At 43.1% G+C, this 21,204-nt stretch overlaps 3 protein-coding genes across 3 annotated transcripts in view; 1 reads left to right on the top strand and 2 right to left on the bottom strand.

The window, feature by feature from the left end:
• Positions 1 to 10,575: 10,575 nt before the first annotated feature.
• CG43098 (uncharacterized protein) lies at positions 10,576 to 11,232 on the bottom strand. Its single transcript, NM_001259676.2, has one exon. The coding sequence runs from the start codon at positions 11,166 to 11,168 to the stop codon at positions 10,686 to 10,688; it is 483 nt and encodes a 160-aa protein (NP_001246605.1). The 5' UTR covers positions 11,169 to 11,232; the 3' UTR covers positions 10,576 to 10,685.
• Positions 11,233 to 15,528: 4,296 nt separating this feature from the next.
• Positions 15,529 to 16,895, top strand: CG10862 (uncharacterized protein). Its single transcript, NM_139566.2, has 3 exons — positions 15,529 to 15,601; positions 15,661 to 15,864; positions 15,972 to 16,895. Exons 2-3 carry the CDS (start codon positions 15,664 to 15,666, stop codon positions 16,833 to 16,835), a joined length of 1,065 nt encoding a protein of 354 aa, NP_647823.1. The 5' UTR covers positions 15,529 to 15,601; positions 15,661 to 15,663; the 3' UTR covers positions 16,836 to 16,895.
• The window catches only part of dar1 (dendritic arbor reduction 1), a 27,091-nt gene continuing 22,744 nt past the window's right edge, over positions 16,858 to 21,204 (bottom strand). Inside the window, exons 5-6 of the mRNA NM_001104023.2 lie at positions 20,962 to 21,021; positions 16,858 to 17,585 (exon numbers count right to left, since the gene is read on the bottom strand). Coding sequence (NP_001097493.1) covers positions 17,398 to 17,585; positions 20,962 to 21,021 — 248 coding nt within the window. The 3' untranslated portion in view covers positions 16,858 to 17,397. The remainder of the gene's footprint in view (positions 17,586 to 20,961; positions 21,022 to 21,204) is intronic.

The following is a 21,204-nucleotide window of genomic DNA, read 5'->3' as shown; positions in this document are numbered from 1 at the left end:
TGCCACCGTGGAAAAGACAAACAAAATGCTTGTTTGTGGACACTGCTTAACTATGATTTTCCACTGATTTTAATGGTCTTATGAAGGTTTTTTTTTTAATGTTTTTTATTGGATCAATTAAAACGAGAAAAGAAAAGATTCGTGGCTGTGCTGTGAGTGATATTCATATCCGAAATTCCAGCACGCTTTATGACGTCGCCCGATTTCTGTCCAGATTATTCACGGTTCCCCGCGACACTTTTTATATGGATTTTACTTTTGATATTTTTTATGAACTTTTTTCTTATTGCTCTTTTCTCTGGAAATCGGCTTTCAGTTGATTTTTCATTGTGCCCGGCTCAGAAAATATTAAAATGAATCTCGTTGACGAAATCTTTATCGCGGGTAACCCTATATGGCATATGTATATGCAATGGTATGGTCGGTCGGTTGGTATGGGGCTACCGTTCGAAGTGCTTGACATCGTTTTGGGGACCGGGTGAAATCCATCCATCCATTGTGCCCATTAATTTGTCAATGATAATTCGCCGTCTCTTTATAATTGCTGAATGATATAACTCGCCGTCACAATCGATCAATTTGGCATACATAAATTTGCTTTGTCCGCACAGATCGGAGCGAGTGAGTTATATATCCCCGTGTTTATATATCTCCTACCCGGGCACGATCTGCGATCTTAACCACGTCGTGTTGCTGTTGCTGCTGCTGTTGCTGCTGCAACTTGAGTGCTGCACAAATTGCCTGTTGTTTGCTGCAGCCCGTCTTAAAGTAGCTTTAATTAAAGTGTGCGTTTTAAATGTCGACGTTTGGAATTTATTGGCTTTTTATGCTTGAATCTGGCCGGTCACTCTCTAATTTTATTTGCTTTTACGTGGCCACACAATTTGCATTGTCCGTGTTCAGTGGTCGCTGTTTCTCTCCGATCCTCCGATCCTCTGACCGTCCGATTTGCGATCTCCGATTTTCGATCTCTGATCCACATCCCATTCCTTGGCAATCGTTCTGTTTTTATGATATACTTAATTGAACAGCGCTGCTGTCGATGTTAAATTCGTCTTTAATTGTTCAATTGCAATCGCTGGCCACTTAGCCAATTCGCGTTTCCAATTAGCCGGAATGGATGCACGCAGCTGGTGGCCCATTAGCCGCCGGCTGGCCAACTGCCGATCGCCACTTCCCAGGGGCTAGGATTACCCCAAGCCATCCAATACTCACATCCATCTAAGCTTCTCAACCAGAGTGTCAAATGCCCATATTGCGCGCACTGATTTATTGTGTGTGTAAAGTGTCACGCCGGCGACAACAGCCACCGCTGTGAATGTGACTGCGATTGTGACAGTGACTGCCAATAAATACTGCTACAAAATCTTTTTAATAGATCTGTATTTCATGTTCCTGTAAGGTAAGAAAAATACATAGGTATTAACCCTGAATTCCTGAGTGATTTAGTCATGAAAGCTACCTTAGAAATAGTTAAAAGAAGCTTTCAGTCGTTTTTTCGGTAATTTAAACTAAAGTATAGCCAAACTGAAAGTATTTCACCTAGTTTTACAGTCTTTTTTTTTTTTAATAAAACAGAGTATTTTCTCTAAGTGTCGCTATGACATGACACAGAACGAGAAATGGTAGTGAGAAACAGCGAGTCAGACTGACAACTGGAAATGTCATATTGCAATGCATATTAAACGCTGGCTAATAGGAATCCAAAGCTGTGGCAATTATGGCCATGGCAAAAGGTTGGCCCAGACAAACGATTAAAATCGCCGGAGTTTCCATCTTCGGTGTTGGCGTATTTCTTCGCCAATGTGCGGGTGTGTGTCAGAGATTGCCAGCCGCATGATTTGTGGATGATTTCCCACGATTTGCGAATGCTCCTCCAAAAAATGAGTCATTTTTCAAAACAATAAATTGTAAGACCCACCGAAAAAAAGCAGCCAAAAATCTAGATGCCAAAGATTTGCGATTTGTAAACACTGGAGAGCCCGAAAATAACAACAATAACCGAAACTAAACCACAGAAATCAATAAGAGAAGCGCCCGAAAGGGAGCAACTGCAGCGCATATTGCGCAGGCGTAGCCTGTCTGGGGTTAAGGGGACCATCAGCGGGTTAAGGGGAGGGAAGTGTGACTAGCTCCACAATTGGGCAATTGAATTCGCACGCTTGCGCGCCTTTTTTTTTGCCAGCTCTTGCAATTTTTTTTGTTGCTCTTGCTGCTTCAACGGATGTCGCAGATGCATCTCGGAAGTTTGTTGTTGCAGTAAAAAGCCAAACAAAAATGAGTGCCAGCCAAGATATTACAAAAATCAATTACCAACACCTCAAAAAGCTGTTGCCATTGTAGCTCTTGCTGTTGCTGCCAGCACAGACACAGCAGCAACATTAACAACGACGACAACACCAGAGCGGAGGTACACGGGGAGAAATAGTGGTGACTTAATAAATCCTAGTGATGTTAGTTAAAGAAACAAAATTCTACCTTACGTTCTCATCACTTTACTTATGTTACACACCTTTAAATTTGGCATGCATAGTAAACCTGCAGTTGTAATAGTAATAAAAGATAAATATTATTTACTACATTACAGCTGCAAGTTATATTCCAGTGTACAATCAGACAATCGTAAAAGGTGCAAAGGGAACCTTAAATACCCTTATAAATCTAGTTCCTTGAGCAAGGAGACCTCTCCTTTGCCAGTTTGATCCCGCAATCCCTACCGTACCCAAGCTGCAGCCGATCAAACTCGTTTAAAAAACATCCATGCCCCGTGTCATTGGAGTTAATTCGAAAGACGGCGAAACGTGCGTGGTTGTTGGTAATAGACACAATCATAAAAATGAAATATATCTGAGAATCTGCCATGGGAGACGAGGCGAGGCGAGCCGCGTCTTGCGCAACTTTGTCTCCGACGCTAAAAAGACTATATCAAAAATAAAAAGAAATCATAAAAACTTGGCTGCCTCATCAGCAGCTGGGAAAGAAGCAGAAGAAGCTGGCAGGAGTGGTTAAGACTTGCAGCTCGAGAGCAAAAATCGAAGCTGGAGGCTGCCCGCCAGCGCTCGTCGATGTCGATAGCCAAAAATGGTAAATGGGATAAGCCAGATCCGAGAGAGAGCCACGCGTGGGCTGTCAGAGTAGGATCCCCCCTCAGCCCGCCCAAAGCCACCAAACCCCCATGAACCCCCCCGGAAAAGCCATTGCATAAGCCACTCTTGGGGGTGCTCACTGTAGCCTCCCGCTGCTGCCCGCAAATATTTAAATTATTTCATCGCATAACCAAAATGGCCAAAAGGCATGGCCAAATGGTGCGCTATGAGGGAGCAGGAGGATGGGGGATCGAAGATATATATCCTGATCTAAGCTTCCTTGCCTCGCAGACCCATAACTCATGCAAACGCCAAAAGCCTTGTGCTCCACTCGCTTCCAACTCGTTTAACAATTATTATTGGTGATTAACACGGCATGTACAAAGGCTACAGGTGTTTTCCAGGGGCTCTCCGAGGGGGAGGTGGTGCAGGTGGTGGTGCAGCGACAACCTTCGACACCTGCAGCCATGCCACCAAAAGCGGCGGCATGTGGAGCACTCGGTGGCTCCCAGTCGCGACTCACGTTCGCCTTTTAATTAAAATATTAAACGAAAATGCAACTGCAAAAATGAAATAGAAATAGAAATACTGCAAGTGGGACAAGAGTGTTGCACTGCCGGTGTCAGGGGGCTTAGGCGATGGGGTGGTGCACTCAGGGGGCGGTGTTTGTTGTTCTCTATATTGCCAACAAATAGAGAACCACTTCGATGAGATAGAGATAATGGGTTAGCTGTGTGGGAAAAAAGTCATGAATAAATCGGTGTAGCTCAATATTGGTAGTAAGTTGTGCATTTTATTTCGATTATAATAAAAGTAAAAAATTATACAAAAAAAGTAATGAAAACCTTCTTAGTTTTGTTAAAGGCTATTCTGCCCTTTTAGATATGGATTTACAACTGGTTCGATCAATATTTGATTTATGTTATGAGCCATCTTTCACCATGTACCTCTGCCGTTTAACACCCAGTCTTCACTAAAATTTCCCCCGTGATCTCATGGCCGAGTGTCTTAACTGTGTTAACTGATTAACCGGCGATGGCGATCAGGTTCATCGATCGCCCATAATTCTCACTCTGGGCCAAACATAAGCCGACACTCTCTCTGTGGCCTCCTGATCAAACTTGGCATATCGATCTTCGATTAACATGCGCCGACAACTCGACAACAAATTTCAGATGTCTGTGGCATGAATAATGCAGTGATCCGGCCAGATCGTGCCAGATATGCGAGGCATTAACCCAGGCGCACAGCACTATCTTAATTTCGATCATAATTTCGCTGACAACACTTGACTATTTCTGTTTCTATTTCTATTTCTCCTTAGGGGCGATTAGGGCCCACGCAACACCTTTTGTTCGCATACCGACTTAAGCTTCGATTCGGGTTCGGATCTGTGCCAGCATTATGCAAATCGAGGTTGAAAGAACTTGCCTCGGCGACCTCTGCGCCCATCGGCTCTTCTTCGCTGCTCAGCTCTTTTTGTTCTCTCGGGGATTCAATCAATAAAAATTATGCTAATTAAATGCCATTTCATTGAGGGAACATAAAAATCCACACGCCACGCCATCGACTCAGTGAAACTCGAGTTTCGGTTTGAGTTCATTCACAAAAATATACTAGAGGGAATGCACTGACAGAAAAAATTGATATACTTTTAGAGGGAGTAGGTTACAAAATATTAAGGTCGAAAAGACCTGCACAACAATTTAAAGACTCATAGCATTTCTTCTTTCTTCGATTCTTATGTAATCATGTTGTATTTTTTTTCGAGTGTCCCAATATAATTGGTTTCGATTTGGAATCCCGGCCGTTAACAAATTCTTACGCAGCCACAAAACACTTTTTAAACGTGCTGGGTTGCCTCGTTGTGCTTTTGGATCTTTCGGGTTCGATCTCCAGCTGTTATTGAACTTGGCCAACTTTGCGGAGTGACTCATCACGGAGGCAGAGTCAAGAGGTCTCCAGCTTTGGGCCTGAGTTCATCCATCCAGATGGAATGGGCTGGGGGAAAAGCAAAAGTGTGCCAAGTGGTCAGCAAGTCAGCCGGCAACGGAAGTTTACTTGCCCGCATTTTTGCCGGCCGTCGAAGGCCAAGCTTTTGCACTCTTGGCCAACTCAATCAATCAGCTGGTAATGAAGAGAGATATTTTTGCGGATGGGGGCAGTGGTTTCCCAACTCAGGTGCCAGGGGTTAGTCAGGGTTCGTCTGAGGAAACGACGGAGAAACCCATCAATGCTCTCGGTTTCTATCAGTTGCAGTTCCCTGTCTCATAATGATATTGAAATATTTCTATGATTTATGTTCTCTGATCTCTGCCGCTCGCTGCAATAAATCATCCGTCGCAGAAAACTGGTAGCCAATTGGGTGAGTCGCAATTGCTGGTCTTTCGACCAGTTTAACGCACAACTTTTGCCGAAAAATTTAAAGAAAATTGAAACTAAAGTTGTTCCATAGAAACACAAAAATGCTGCTAATAATGAAATACTCAATTATCAATATTATATTTTTCAAGTGGACCAAACTTGTTAAGATCTCTTTATCTACAAGTATAGGATCTTGAATTACGTTGGGAAGATAAAATGCAAAACTCTGCAGCAAACATCTCTTTCTCGCCACTTATCTCAGAGATAGCAATCTCCCGCAGAAGTCGCCTTTCCTCCGCCAGTTGGCCAATAAAATCGCTTCAAGGCTTCCACTTTTTTTTTTGTCCCAGTCCCAGTCGCAAGTCCAGGCCAAGTCGAAATCGAAATCGAGGTCCACCTTGGCCTGTCCCCAGTATTTTTGTATTTCTGCCTCGTTAATGTGTCACCTTTGAATTGTGTCTCCGCGGTGGAAAATCGGACGTGCACTAGTTTTCGCCTCGGTTTATTTTTATCTCTCCGTGTGTCAGCGACAACACAAAACGCCGACTCCTGGCGGCTCCCAGTAGTGGCCACTGTACAGTGTCCACTCACCGCATGCACTGCCCCCGTTGATCAAACGAAAATGTCAAGCCAACTGACAGTTTGACAAATATTGACGACGCAAGGCGAACCTCACGACGACTGGCTGCTCCACTTTGGAGGTGCTTGAGATGGTGATGGTGGCTCCGGCTCTGGATCTGGACTTGGCCACTGTTCCCGTTCCCCACAGGGTAATTAGTAGCCCCTGGTGGACATTTTGGACCCACTTCGTCGCCACTTGCCAACGATGCAGGGGCTTTGATCTCCGCCGGATAGCCGACCAGTTGGACTGCTTAAAGTCTGTTTTATTGGGGGAAAGGCCAAGGATTGCAGATTATGTGTGTTTTATTAGGTAATGCAAATGTGCTGCCAGCTCGGCCGACGAAACACTCACTTCGGGGGAAAATTCAGCTGCCTGCGATACAGTGGTCGGCCTTAGATTGTACTTAAAATGATTTATTCGCTAAAAAAGAAATGCATTTCGAAAGCAGTTTTGTTTTGTAAAGATATATGTTCGAAGAACATCTCATCACCCAGTTTCTTATGATTATAGATACACTGATTGCGAACTTTTACACCGTTCGATAATGTCATTACAAACTGCAATTTCGTACAGTCAGTCAGTCAGTCAGTCCGATTAGTCACTGTACTTGCTTGCCTGTTTGGCCCACTTTGCAAAGTGCGGCATTTGGCTTTCGGATTGGCGATCTGCGATTTGTATCTGCGAGATACAAACATGCTTTTAGCAGCATTATAAACATTTTGTTACCCAACATTTTTGCTACTATTTGTCATCGCTAACGCATTCCGCGAATCAAAATTTCGAGAAGGGGCATTTTCGGGGATCTTTAATTGCTTTTGATAAATCGCCGCTTAATCCGCTTAAGTATTTCGCCGGGACTTTATTTTCGACTAATTTTTCAGTGCACTAATTAAACAAAGGACACACATTTTAAGCCCACCATATGAATGTGTTTTTTATGCGCGGGCATCGAATAAATTGGAGTTTGTCTGATTGGATTTGGATTGGTGTGGGGACTCGTAGTCGGGGTCTGATTGGGCTATGGCTAATTAGCGTGGGGGGCAATCCATCATCAGGCAAAACACCGCATCATCACTTCCCCATAATAGACTTCACAACAAACTCCCCCATTAATTCGGCATTAAATTTCATTTTCAATTGTGGCCGCAACTGGAAACCAAGTCCAAATCGAATCGGATGAATCGATTATTGGGCAATTTCGAGTATGGAAAAAATTACAACGTGTCCATTAGATTATTAACTTGGCTCAGAAAGTCAGAAAACCTGCTGAGCGGCATACATATGTGCTCGGCCTTTTGGAATCGGAGTTGGCTCATTAAAGCGCTCCAAACTGAATTGGAGTCGGCCGTCGCGCCTCCTTAGTTCAATTATAAAGCAATTGAATTAGCCTACGAGTATCCAAATGGCTCTCTGTTCTCCGACCAATCCATCAATCAGGTAATCCAGCGATTACGCAACTCCAGACTGCCAATTTTGGCGCGTGAGTTTCTTGGGCTAATTGAAGGCGAAGTACGCGGCGGCGTGATGTGCAAATTTCGGTATTCGATTTTGGTGTTTTTGTGTGGAAACTGGGTTACCGTCTTAGTGGGTTAAATAGGCCGCACGGGTTAAAAGGTCCCGCAACGGGGAGGCCCCCGAAATTAAATTGCGCAAGTCCCATTATTTGCCATTTTGGGAACCACCGAATTGCAAGGCAATCAAAACACACATATATCTAAATAGCAGCTTCATTGTTTTTTTTTTTTTATAACTATCATTTACCCATTTAAACACATAATCCACTATAGAAAGTTCCAAATCCTCTTAAAATCACCTTTTGATTTCCTCCTAATTATTCAGATCTTCACAGTTTGTAAACTACCAGAAATACGTGTATTTTTTGTATCCCTCAGTTGGAATATTGCGTGTCCCTATGAAGTTACAATTTTGACCACCTTTCAAGTCCACCGGCACGTGCCTCATAAAAAAACATAAACTTCAGTGTCGACAAAATGCGGCGTAATCATTTTGCAGCGAAATCGGAGGTGGATGAGGATCCCAAGTTCCCTGTTTTTGTGTCCATGTGCCATCGGAAAGTCAGGCGGTCATAAAAACAACCCCAGAGGTCAAACAATTTTGTGGCACAATTTTAACACCTTTTAGACCGGGACATAAGCCAACTGTCCGAAACTGTAGCGAAGGATCCTTGAGATATTTATGGGAAATGGGTATGGTATCTACTAGGATAACATGAAGGACACTGAAAGAATAGAAGTTTTTGTGTACAAGTTGGCTGATATCAAATGGGAACAAGGATCTTTTAATTTAATTAAAATTAAACGCTTTTCTCAGAATGTTTCTTGGAAAACCTCTTTACTTGTCTCTGTAATTAAAAAAAAAAAACAGTATGAAAACCCAACAAGTTTATAATCTTACTAATCACATATATAAATACTAGCTAGCTTTTTTTCGCCAGTGTATTTATGTATGCATTTTAATGTATTTTTTGAGTCATCCGAAGTTGGTCAGAAATCGTGGCAGGACACGCGACCCCGAGCGCATAATTTAATTTTCAAGGATCCCCGGGACGAACTGAGGGTTGGAAAATGCGAGGGACGTGCGTGTGACATATGGTTAATGAAAACGTTAACTGATGATAAACTGGCGAACTGGCGGACGGAGGAGTTTTCCTATATTCCCTCTGCATATTAGTTCCTGACATTATCATTAATTAGCGACGAAAAGGGGCCACAAAAAGGCGATAGGCGTAGTGTGATAAATGTTGGTCGCTCTTGAGTTTAGCAACGTTTAGCATGCAACAGTCGCAGCCGACTACCAAATGGGGTTCTATGTTGCACTACCCAAACTGCGCCTGGCAATCCAACGTCCAACGCATCTTCCACGGTGAGTCAGTTCGTGGGCTTTAATGTGGCCCAGGTTTTCTTCTTTTTTCCCCCCTCTTTTTGTTTTGGCTAATGTTTTGGCCTGGCCGCCCATGTGCCATGTGTTTGGAGGTTTCTGCGACACTATATTGGTTGAGGTACTGTCACTTCATTACGTCGCATGTGTTCATCTGAGCTGCAAATAGTAATTAGACTTGCAATCGTTATATATCAATTAGAATAAAAATATATGAAAATATATATACGTTCAACTATTTATTCCAAAATTGGAAAAGGTTTATCTTGGAGTTTTTTAGAGAGTGTTAACCAGCTCGACTTCGCTGGGCAAATCTTGCCTGGTTGTCTTTATGTTTGTTTCTTCCATGTAATTGGTCTTTGTTTGCCATTTGATGTCATGTTCTCTGGGCTTTGGGTTCTCGATTCTGCGGGGTTGTGTAGGCTGCAGGTTGTCGTCTTTTTATTTTAATTTTTTTGTGTTTTTCTTTTTTTAGCTCACAACGATTGTGCAACACGCAATTGCGATTGCTTTCATGGGCGCTGATTTGCCGCTCGCTGGCTGCCATTTGCATGGAAATGGAAATGTTTGGCCAAATTACGCGTGCTCTTGGCTCAGTTTATGGCCAATAACCCCCTTCTTCCCCGCCCCTGGTCGCGTTTATTCGCGCTATATTGTTGTAAATTATTGCGGCTCCTTTGCCGCGCTCAAGCGGATGTGCGCAATTTAGAGAGCTGCTTGCGAGTGTTAGATTGTCACTTGAATTGTCACTGAGGTGTTGGTCTTACTTTGGGCCTAACTTATGGTACGATTCACATAATAAGCTAAACAAATTTTCAGGTCATTTGAGCTATTAACCCTATATTGGTAAACATATCTGCAGTCATAGGAAGAAACAGAGGCAGTATAGTTTTTAACCATTTTACGATGTAACAGGAGAATTATGAAACTTGCGAAAAAAGTATTAAACTTTACCTACTTGGCTTAAAAAGATCGAAACGAAACTGATTTACCTTTATGAATACGAATGCCATCATTACATGCCTTCGAGGAATAAGTGAGGCGAGTGAATAAGGCGACTCCTCCGCGCAGTAGCTATCAGTTTAATTGAGATTGATCGTGGCCAACTTCCGTTCCAGTGCCCATTGCGAGTACATTCCCCAGAAGACCCCGATACTTGCCCCCGATAAGGGACTCTGTGTGGGCACCAGTCGCCCCGTGACATCTGCGACTTCTGGGGTCGACCAAGATTTATGGCTCCTGTCAGCCGCGTCCCTTTTCGCTTCTGTGCCACACTTGCTCTTCTCACACATTTGCAGTTGCATTGATTTTTGTCACTTGGGGCAGCCGATTGGCATCGCATCGTCGCGTGCCCCACAATTAATCACGAGTATCCGCGGGCATCGAACGGCTCCTCCGCCTCCGGGACAAGTATTGAGTATCTGAATCGAGCTCATAAACGACAATCCGCCTGACATATGAAGAGTGATGTCCAAGTCGCCGGCTGTAGGAATCACGGTGCCACCGCACTCAAAGATATCGAAAAATATTAAAATTGGTTAAACTTTCAAAAAAAAAGATTGCATTACAGTTGCATTTATATAAGAAAAACACATTCGCAAAGATGTCTTCCAATCATTAATCAGTTTTTATTTACAGCAAAACTGCAAAAATAAAAGCAATAATAACTAGTAAATTTACAATTCAAATGCGTATTTTTCTGGTACAATCCCGACTCAGTGGAGAAAGTAGTTTGCAATACGCAGGATCAGGGACATGGCTTTAATGGGATCGAGGCGCATTAGTGTGTCTAATTCTGGGTTCACCATCATTGCCGTCAGTATCTCTCCTCCAATGTCCTCCGGAAAAATCTCGTTCCGTCCCATTCGTGTACGCATTGGAGGACTCCACTGAGACACGGAAGTGTAGCGAACTCGACGAGGATAAGCAGGGCGAACTATTGGACTTTGCAATAGAACAGAGTACACCCACGAGTTCGCATTGGACAGATTCAGCGGCATGAAAGACCCGCCTAACAAATTTGGTATTGCAGGTCCGGAAAATATGTGAATGTCAGGCCTCACACGGTTGGCGGTCGTCAGTTCTTCAGGGATAAATCTTGAATCCAATATTAATATAATTCGCTGGGGCTTATTTGATGGGTTTCTAAGAAGCTGCACTACTTCGTCACGTTCGTAGCGCCTAGTTCTGGCGCTCATATTGCAGAAATTAAATTATATCTTTTATAAAAAAAAATTCCGAGATTAAAGGAGCTTACTGTCACAATCTCTCACTAAACAACACTAGATCACAACGAATCAGAGTTGTCAAAATTGTACACAGCGTTAGTGACCCCTGTTTCTTTAAATTTGTAATTTATTTAAAATTCAGTCAGTCCTTTAACACCATGAATGTTTCCATGAACTATACATAGTCATATATATCAAACTCGTATCTTCAATGTCAGAGGACAACCTTATTACTTCTGACCAAATCGTAATCCCATCTCCATTGACCGATATAAACGGGCGATATGGGCTAGGGTTGCCAGCCCAAGTGTCAGATCCACTCACTATGCCACACTTGAGCTGCCAAGGCTGCCACCGAAGGATAGGATTGCCAGCTTTCGGCGCTAAATATGGTAAATATGGTCATTAGTTTTGGCCGAGCACGACTTGGCTTATTCGCCCGTTGGCCACTTTTTGGCCATTGAGCCTGTTTGCGCCTGATTATTATTATGCTTATGCTTATTATTGCGAAAAAGCGATTCCGCGCAGCTGCAGCTCATTTATTGTTGTTGTAGGTGTTCAATTAAATATGCAAACAGTTTCGCAAATGTGTCTCGACTTGACCGAGTTCAAAGTCAGCTTGCCAGCGCATTTCCAGCGGAGTCTAGACTTTTGTCTTTTTTCGCTGCGAAAAGTTCATTGCCAAATGCAACCGTTTTCAGTTTCAGTTTTCTGTTTGCAGTTCGAATCGATCGGTCGATCAACTGCAGCTGCATTGAGTCACAAGCCGGGCTGCAGAGCCCAGAAACGGACGGCAGGGACCGGCAGACGGCGGCCAAGTTCCCAACCTCCAACTTCCCAACTGCCAACCGCTAACAACGCTTTTTTGTGGGCGGACACTGGCCAAATGGCTTTGGATACCCTTTTCGAAGGGGTGTCTTGCACGGGCTGTTTGTTAGGGGTGAATTGTAAAAGGTTCAAGATTTATGAGCTCATCGATTAATACTTATTATTGAACATAATCATAGGTTGCATCACTCGTAGTTTATACCGGTTTTACAAATATTTTAAACACATTTGCATGGGCTAGTCAGGAATAATATGTTTTTTTTTCTACCTAGGGCATTTGCCCTGTCGGTTTCTCCCCACCTTGGTATCCCCCTTTTTGTATTTTCGATTTCACTGTGTTTCTGGCTCTTATTTTCGTTATAAATTCTGGGCATAAGACCATATCGTTTTCATTCTGATTTTGATTTAATTTACGGTTCTCGGTCCACCGTCTCTCGCTCGGACACATTGAATAATGTTTGTCTATTTATAAATATGAATTATTTTGCAGCAGATTAGAGAGAACCGGGCTTTGCTGTTTGTGGGTCTGTAGCATTTAACCACCGATCGCTGTGCGCTGCATTTTTAATTGCTAATTAATTTCCCCGACACACGAAAAACAATGAGAGTGAGCGATAAGTGCGCTTTAAGTTTTCAATTACCCAGATATCTGGGGCCACACCCCCCGTGCGCCCCGAAAAACACCTGGTTAGGCTTATTTATCGCGTTGAAATTCGCATTATAAATTTAATTTAATTATACGTGAAGTGGTGCGTGGGCGTCTGTCTCCGTCTCCGTTGCTGTTTATTTATTTTTCTCCTGCGGGGGAACAACTGCGAAAAGTTGCCCATACTCGCACTAAACAGCAATTAAGCTTAATTATAGTTGTCGCCGTTTTTAGCCAGCTTGTCTTGTGTTCGGCTGTCTTGTCTTGTCGCATATTGTTGTATGCAAAGCAGGCGCACGTCTGGCCAAAAGTATTGCCATTTTACCATTACACCATTTTGCCGTGGAGTGGATCGTACTCGAAGACCAGGCCAACATCTCAGACTAGTTAGCCTAGCCACGGTTCCTGTTTCGCGGTTTTCCGTTTTTTCGGTTTTCGATTTCGGTGGTTTCGGTGGAGGTGCACGCAGAGAAAAATTGGTTCACTTTGGATACGGTGGGAAGGATCCAAGCACAAGCATTCGTTCTAGTTGTCTAAATGTTACAAAATAGATACAAATGGCATTTCCCAACTGAGGCATTTCATTTACTATAACCATAATAGAACACGATAGGTGCTTAAATTACAAATTTCTTGCGGTGCACGGAGGTGGATGGCCATATCCCCCTGTCCGCCTTTTTGCCAAATGTCTGTCACGATTACCAGACGGGCACGAGTGATGGCGTCTGCTGCCTCCTTTTGCGCCCCTACGCCCATGAAAAAAGCATCACCCCGGGGGGGTCCTCCCCCATTTGGCTAATGGGCGCTTTTATGTTATGGCCTGGCTTAAAATGGATGAGCCTGCTCAGGAGTTGCAGCATATGTATATATCTGCACGTATCCGAATGTGGGTTTTGAGTCACTGTGGGTGTTGCGGCAGCTGGACTCGTGGCCCGAACGAAAGTAAAAGGTGTTGCCAAATTGATGTTAGTGGTAGAGGAAGTAGGAAATGCTAACAACCATGAAAAAGGGGACATCTTGTAGGTTTTTAAAACATTGTGTGCGGTAGTAATGTGTTAATATCATTTGGATGCTGCTTTACTGTAATTGAATGAGAATACAAATCCGTTCACAGCTTGCAACTTGGGGCAAGCTATTGAATATTAAAGATAGAGGAATCCGCCCACAAGGAAGAGAAGTTCTTAATGATTGAATCACCTTTCGAATTGCTGAACATCTCATTCGATTCCATTCATTTGTTATTCACTACTCACAAATACCTCAAGTCCCAAATCAATCAGTGTTCCGAGCCGGGCTTAATTAACTGCAAATTAAAACATATTTTTCGTATATCATTATAAACTCCACTGATAAATTAACAAAGCTGGCATAATGAGTGCACTTCCTCTCGCCTTTCGCACACAAATTAATTGAAATCATGCGATTTATCACATCTGCGATCTGACTGAAATCGAATCAATTTCATGTGGCTTTGTTGCCATCGAACAATATCGTATCCCATGTGGCCAAGTGGGTGCTGTAGACAATACCTTTGTGCGACGTACTATATGCATAATATCCAGTTGTGAGGTCCCATTCCTACACGTACTTTAAGTTTATCCGCCGATCTTAAGCCAATTTAATAAGCGTTGTGGCCGCAAAGTTGAGCTGTCAGTCGGCCAATGATTAATCAGCAGGCAACGCACCACAATTGAAGAGTGGTGCTGGAATGGAATGGCACTGGATGGATATGGATGTGGATGTGGATGCGGATGGATGTGGTTGGGGATGTGCCCGTGGATGCCGAGATGCTGGGATGAATGAAAGGGGCATGCCAATGTCTCAACGCCCACGGAAACGGCATAATCGAGTACCCACAACATAAGTAACATTACACAACGGAAAAATAACATAATAAAACACATATTTAGCATAATACTTGTGACATTGTGAATTGTGACATCAAGGCAATGTATAACTTTTGGATAATAACTTGAATAATTCATTTATTTTCATCTAATGTTTCTCGTTAAGAATCATATAATCATATAATCCCCTAACTAATTGCTCTAAGAGTTTTATTAATTTCTGAGTTTTCAAACGGGTTTTCTTACTTGTATAAAATATATTTAGCTCGGTTTCTGAACCCTACTCTATAAACGAATACACTATCGGAGGGGCAAGAGCGAAATTACTTTTATCATCGTCCCAATCAAAACAACATGACGCGTTCGAATCGAAATGCAGGCAGACAATTGAAATTATTATTGTTATTTTTAACAATTTTTTCGGGTCGCTTTCGAGGTTTGGGGAAGGGGGCCAAGACATTTGCTTGACATGTTTGTTTCGCGTACAAAATATTTTGATAATGATCGCTAGCCCAGTACAACAAAACCCAATTGAGTTCCAAGACATTTCGTTTGGCATGGGGTCACACTTATCGGGCTTACATTCTCATCTAAATGAAATTATTGTCTTTTTAGTCGATAGAAAAACTTATGAAGCTCTTTGTGACGTGTGGAGCGTTTCGAATAGATCTCGAATGGGGAAAAATTTTCAGTGATTTGTGTTTGTTTTGCCAGGCACGTATTGGGGAAATGTTAATAATTGTTTAAAGTCCAGGCGATGGCCATAAATTAGTGACAAGCAAATCTGGCCGTGAATTGCAAATAGATTAAGCTTTTAATGAAAGTACAGTCATGGGACTGTACCAGATGTTAAATGTTTACCATATATGAAGTTATATTATTACATATATAAAAGTGTTGCTCCTTTTCATTTTGAGCCTGATAAAATACTTAGTGCTCGTAAGCACTATATATCGATATAAAGCAGCACTGCTGAGAGTATCGAGTGACTCATGACATTACCATTCTGGCGAAAGTCGAAAAAGCATATATTTTTTTTCCTGTGATATTCTGTTTCGTGAAAGCGGATTCTTTCTAAATTGGTTGGTGGTGAAGTATATTTCTGTAATAATATTGCTTTATTCGCTGTGCTCAACTACAGATAATGCCAGCACGACGAAGTGAAAGGATTGCGGCACGTGGGGATGCTAATGGTAGCCCAACAAACGAGTCCAACACGGGACCTGTGGGAAGAGTTCGCCGTGGTACGAACTCAAGGGACCAGTCCGATAGACCACGTGGTGGCCGTGCAGCCCCCAGGGGCAGGCGAACTATTGTTCGTCCTGAAATTCGTTTTTCGACACCGGTGAGTTGCAGGCAAAGACACTTGAATATTCTTGTGTCTTTGTTGTAGGGCATGCATATTTGTAATGCATATACATATTTCATTTGATACCTTGCTTTATTTTGAAGACAATGGACGAAAGACAACGTGCGAGAATCGAGGCTATGGCTGCGATAGCTGCTGGTACAGATTCTGAGGATACTGAAGGATCTGCCGAAGAAGTCCGCTCTCAATCATTCTTTGCTGTTTCTGTTTTTTTGACTGCCCGACTGGGAACTCCTGGTCGTCGAGCAACTAGTACACCAGCCGCTGTCCCGTCACGTCGTGGCCGCAGGACGGTTTCAATTTCAGTAGCTACACCTTCGAATCCGCCTGTTCGGGCCACTGTAATACGCCAAGGTTCACAGATGCACCTAACCAGAGGTCTACCAACTGTGACTGAAAATGTGCCAATGGACGAAACTTTTGACACTGAGTCGTTGCAAAGCAACTCTCTGGTGCTAAGACTTTTTCGCATCGAATCCGGAATACCCACCCAAGGTGATCCCCTCACCATCACTAGGCTCCGTCGAGAGATCTCAGAGTTCTCAACCGATCAAACGGAAGGGTGTAAGGCGGAGATGGTGGGCGACAATCTGTTCCACTGGGTAGCCACGATCCCAGGTCCCTCGGAAACAGTTTACGAAGGTGGGCGTTTTAGAGTGGAGATAGTCTTTCCCAGGAACTATCCATTTTATCCCCCCTATCTTGCGTTTTTAACCAAGACTTACCACTGCAACATCGCTTTATCTGGGCGCATTTGCCTGGATATTCTCGGCTCGAAGTGGTCGCCAGCTTTGTCGGTTTCCAAGGTACTTATATCCATAATGTCATTGCTGGCAGACCCGAATCCACACGATCCTATGGAGGTATCCGTAGCAGATGTTTTCAAGGGAAACCGTGCCCTCCACGACAAGAATGCACGCGAATGGACCAAAAAATATGCCAAGTGAAGAATGAAATCTAATTGAATATATTCTTCAAATAAATTTATTGGATGTTTTTGTGCCAGCACTTTTTGGTGGTTTTTAAACGGTTTACGACACTAAGATACATACAATAGTGATATACAAATAGAATATATGGGACTACTGCTACTTAACCCGCCTAGGATGCGAACTCTGATTAAACGTCTATGTAGATCTAATGTTCTATATGCAAAGAAGTATGTTTATACACAGTAACGTAATCCTAGTTTATTCTAGTTTAATTTGTGATTGTGGTGCCGAGGGTATAATTGCCTTATTAGCGCGGGTTAGTTGGTATAGTAAGATGTTCGTCAAGCAGGTGGTAATTTCATTTACTTAGTCTACTTCGCGTTTGAGTTAATCGAGTGGGCAATAAACAGTGTACTCCCCAGCCCCAATTGGTTAGCTGTTCCTACAGTAGAGTGCGTACCATCTAGTAGTTAACCTTTTAACTAAACGAATACATTTTATCTACGCTAAAGTCCTTTGGATTGTGGTATAGTTCAATTTGCAAATTTGCAGCTGGGCCCCCGACCCTGCGCCTTCCTCATTTATTCTTGGGCAAGTGGCGCTTCATGTGGAGCGCCAGGTGATCACTCCTCGCAAAGCTCCTCTCGCACACGATGCATTTGAAGGGTTTGGCCCCCGTGTGCTTCCGGTAGTGCCTCGTTAGCTCGTCCGACCTGGCGAATCTCCACTCGCATTCCGGCCACTGGCAGGTGTATGGCTTCTCACCTAGAATACGGAAATAGTGGATCCTGAATTAGTAAGGTCAACTTTTTTTTATAAATTATTTAATTTTCTACGATTTTAAAGATTAACTAGGCTTAGGGCAAATTAAATTCCCTACACCGACATATTGCCCTATTGAAATCGATCTACGAAGTAATTGAAATACAATTGATACTTGATTGTTTTGGCCATTGCAGAATGACAACAACAGAACGGCAGCTGCAGTAGTTTGATACACAAGTTTGCATGTTGTCTGTTTTGTACCCTGTGAAATATATTACCATTTGTGTTACAAGCCACAGACATTCGAAAAAAAAAATTCCACCGGCCGGTGAGCGAAACTCTTTGTTATTGGCAGTTTTGTATGACTAATTCATACCCTCCGAAAACCCCTCAAAACATTCCTGTTCAAACAGAGACTGAAATCGAATGAAATAATTATTGCGGCCGGAGATTTCTGCGCGAACTTGACATTTTTGGTTGCCAAGCTGTGGACTTGTAATTTGTGGAGCGAACCGAATGGCTTATCCATGGGCATAATCCAATTGGATTGGTTGGGGTGTGCAGAATTGGGATTTCGGCGCCGAAAGACAGCGATTTGAAGGGGTCTTAAAGAAAAGGTATGGGGAAATATGCTCGAAGATTTAAGTTGGGTAGTAAAGTTGAATTACTTATGTGACTTCTTTACCATTCCTGCGTTTGAAAATTTTTTGAAACTTAATCGGGAGTAGATTGTTCTTTTCGAACTTTCCGCCATTCATGCAGCTTTCTTAATCATCTCAATATCGAGATCTCAGCCAACATCAAAGAGCGTAGACTTGTTTATTATTATTTTTTTACATCGAAGAAACGCACAAATTTTGTTAAGTTTGGGGGCCCCTTGAGACCAAGAGATCTCGAGTGGCACTCAGCTGACACTTTGCTGGGGATTTTGGGATAGAAACCCAATGCCCCTCGACTCGTGGCGTGACTTATTGGTTTATTTAGATCTCTTATAATGAACTTAAGTGCCCCGAGATGCGAACATAATCGCGGCGATCGCGGGCTTAGATGGACACGTGGGGAATTTGTTATTCGAAAATGGCCAGACGGGTACGGGTGAGTCACCTGGCCCAGAATGGGACATTAAAGACCTCCCCGTCCGTGGGAATTTAATTTGGCAATGATCACGGCAGCCATTCAGCCGCAAACCAAACAAAACCGACTGGCGAACAAACAAAAGTTATGTAAATGTTGTTTTGTAATGTGCGATGAACGCAATGCGATAAGCGCAGCGGAATTACTTCATAATTTTACTTACAGCCGCGATAAGGCCAACGCGGCAATATAAATAAATTCAGGCTACATCGGGGATTGAAACTTCGAACTACGAACCAAAGCCCCGGGCTCTGGACCATAAAAGACCTCCTCCAGTCTCTGGGCATAAAATCAAACTAATTTATGGCAGCGCGAACGTATTAGCAAACAAATCAGTACAAAACAAGCCAGTTCCAGCCCGAATCCCACCACGAATCTGTATCCGAGACCGAATCCTAGGGCCAGGCTGCGGATACTGGTCCGCAGACTAGAGACTGGTTGTGAGATATGGGAAATTTATGCGTTCGCCTCCTGCATAAAGATTAGTTACCAAGTGATTTTCTAATCGACGCAGCCCGATAAAAACAAAAAGCCCAAATAAAAATGACAAATTTACGAGCTATGAGATTTTATGAGAAGATGAGAGAGAAGTGGGGATGGTAGAAGTAAAGAGTTTTGGACAGGAACAAAGAATAACCGATTTTAAGGCATAGGATATTAATTAAGTATATTTTTCAACTTATAAATAAGAATGATAGAAGTTGCTCATTCCGATCGCCAAGAGATTTGAGACCCTTGACAGAGTTGACCAATAGTTTTCCTCTTGCTAATGGACCTCTTCACTTTGCGCAAACGAAAGACTTAGGAAACGAACTGCCGCGGAGAGCTCGATGACTGGTAAATATTTGCAGTGGAAATCTGTCGATCTCGTCACCTTTCTTCCCCCTTTAACATCGAAAACTCTCGAATTCTCAGCCCGGCGTTGCTAATCAGCAGAGACAACAGCCTGGTGGCGCCTCAAAAATGGCATGAAAAATGTGTGCCGAGGGGAAAATAAACGAAATCTATGAATGGAATGGGCTGGGCTTCGACGGAACACAGCTAACTAACTCGAAAGCCAAACAAACCGACAGCCATCAGACGGTAGCAAAGCGTTTCTGCATCTCGAACTGCCACTCGAGGAGTTGCAAAAGTCAGCTCAAATCCAATAAGCCTGGTCCGGAATTCGTGTTGGCCCGAAGCTGGGTGGTTACGATCTGAACCAAATCGGAACGAGAACTATTAGCATTTTCAAGGGAACCCACTTGAGTCCGGGGTTAACCCAAAGCTGCCGACCTCTCGTTGATGGGGCGTTAACTTTATCAGCCAAGTGAAAATCAGCGCTGCGCACAAAATCATAATAATAAAAATGTTTTTAAGCCAGCGCTTTAAGTTGCGCATAAATCAGCTGGTCATGTGCGATTAATAAAACGTCGGAGAGATGGGATTCTGCCATTTTGTTCCTCCTTATTTAAGTATTATTTTTCCCTCTGCTTTTGTGGAGGCATTAAACGTGCGGCCCATAAAATGAAGACAGGTGATCTCGGTGATCGGTGGGCAACGGCAACGGATCGTCAAGTGTAATCCGAGCAAGGAGGAAATGCAGGCCAAACGTGCGCCCAGCTGATGGCGTTGGCGATTGGCGATTGCTGATGTTGCAACTGCCAACTTGCAACTGCAACTGACCACAAAAGCAGAAAAAACGGAAAAAAGCGAAGCCAAAGCCGCAAAAACAAACCGTACAAATCACGATTTTCGCTGCGGTTGCCTCCGTGGCGCAAAAATTGAAAATGAACAGCACACAGGGAAAAATTTTGGTTCCTAATAATGAAGAGCGTTACAAAACTACAAATATTTAAATGGTTTGTCCTGTTTTTTTTTACTCTTTTCTATTTAAGCTCACATACAAAATTATTTTTATCTATATTTTTCTAAGTGCATAGCACTCAAAAAAAGGCGCTCGAAGCTCTCTGGGCCGTGGCAAATTATGTGCTGGCAACTACAAATATGAGCGCGCGAATTAATCAAAAGGCGACTGTTGCCCAACGTCCAAAAAACCAAGCGGCGCAGCTGTTCGCCGGTGGCTCATCGGTGGTTCAGTGGTGCAGTTGGGTCAGCTTTTTGCTCAGTGGTGCACAGCCCACATGCGAGCTGAAGGATGGCAGTGGACCAATCTGAGGCAGGAGGTCAATTGAGGGGTCATCAAGTGGGCGGTTGGGTTGGGTTGGGTTTTTAGTAGGATATCTAGTTAAGGGAAACTCACCCGTGTGTATCCTTTGATGGGCCTTCAGATGAGAGCTTTTTGTGTACACCTTGGAGCAGCCTGAAATTAGGTAAGAAGGAGAGAAGCAAATCAGTTTTAGAAACTATTTACCAAACTCAAAATTGCAACAAATTTTTAGCATTTAAAGTTGCAAGATTTCGTAAACAATATAATTACAAATTTGGCGCATTGAAACCTAGTCTTTGAAAAGTAATGTGTAGGGGTTTTGAAATTTTATAATTG

The sequence above is a fragment of the Drosophila melanogaster genome, chromosome 3L (assembly GCF_000001215.4).
Source record: "Drosophila melanogaster chromosome 3L".
Classification (NCBI taxonomy): Eukaryota; Metazoa; Arthropoda; class Insecta; order Diptera; family Drosophilidae; genus Drosophila; species Drosophila melanogaster.
This window is presented reverse-complemented; position numbering and strand designations above follow the sequence as displayed.

What these genes read in the sequence shown, in the direction of transcription:
- CG43098 (NM_001259676.2), bottom strand. Translation starts at nt 11,168, where the DNA reads ATGAGCGCCAGAACTAGGCGCTACGAACGTGACGAAGTAGTGCAGCTT.
- CG10862 (NM_139566.2), top strand. Translation starts at nt 15,664, where the DNA reads ATGCCAGCACGACGAAGTGAAAGGATTGCGGCACGTGGGGATGCTAAT. An exon ending in AAATTCGTTTTTCGACACCG is followed by an intron (nt 15,865 to 15,971) that starts GTGAGTTGCAGG and finishes TTTATTTTGAAG; the next exon opens with ACAATGGACGAAAGACAACG.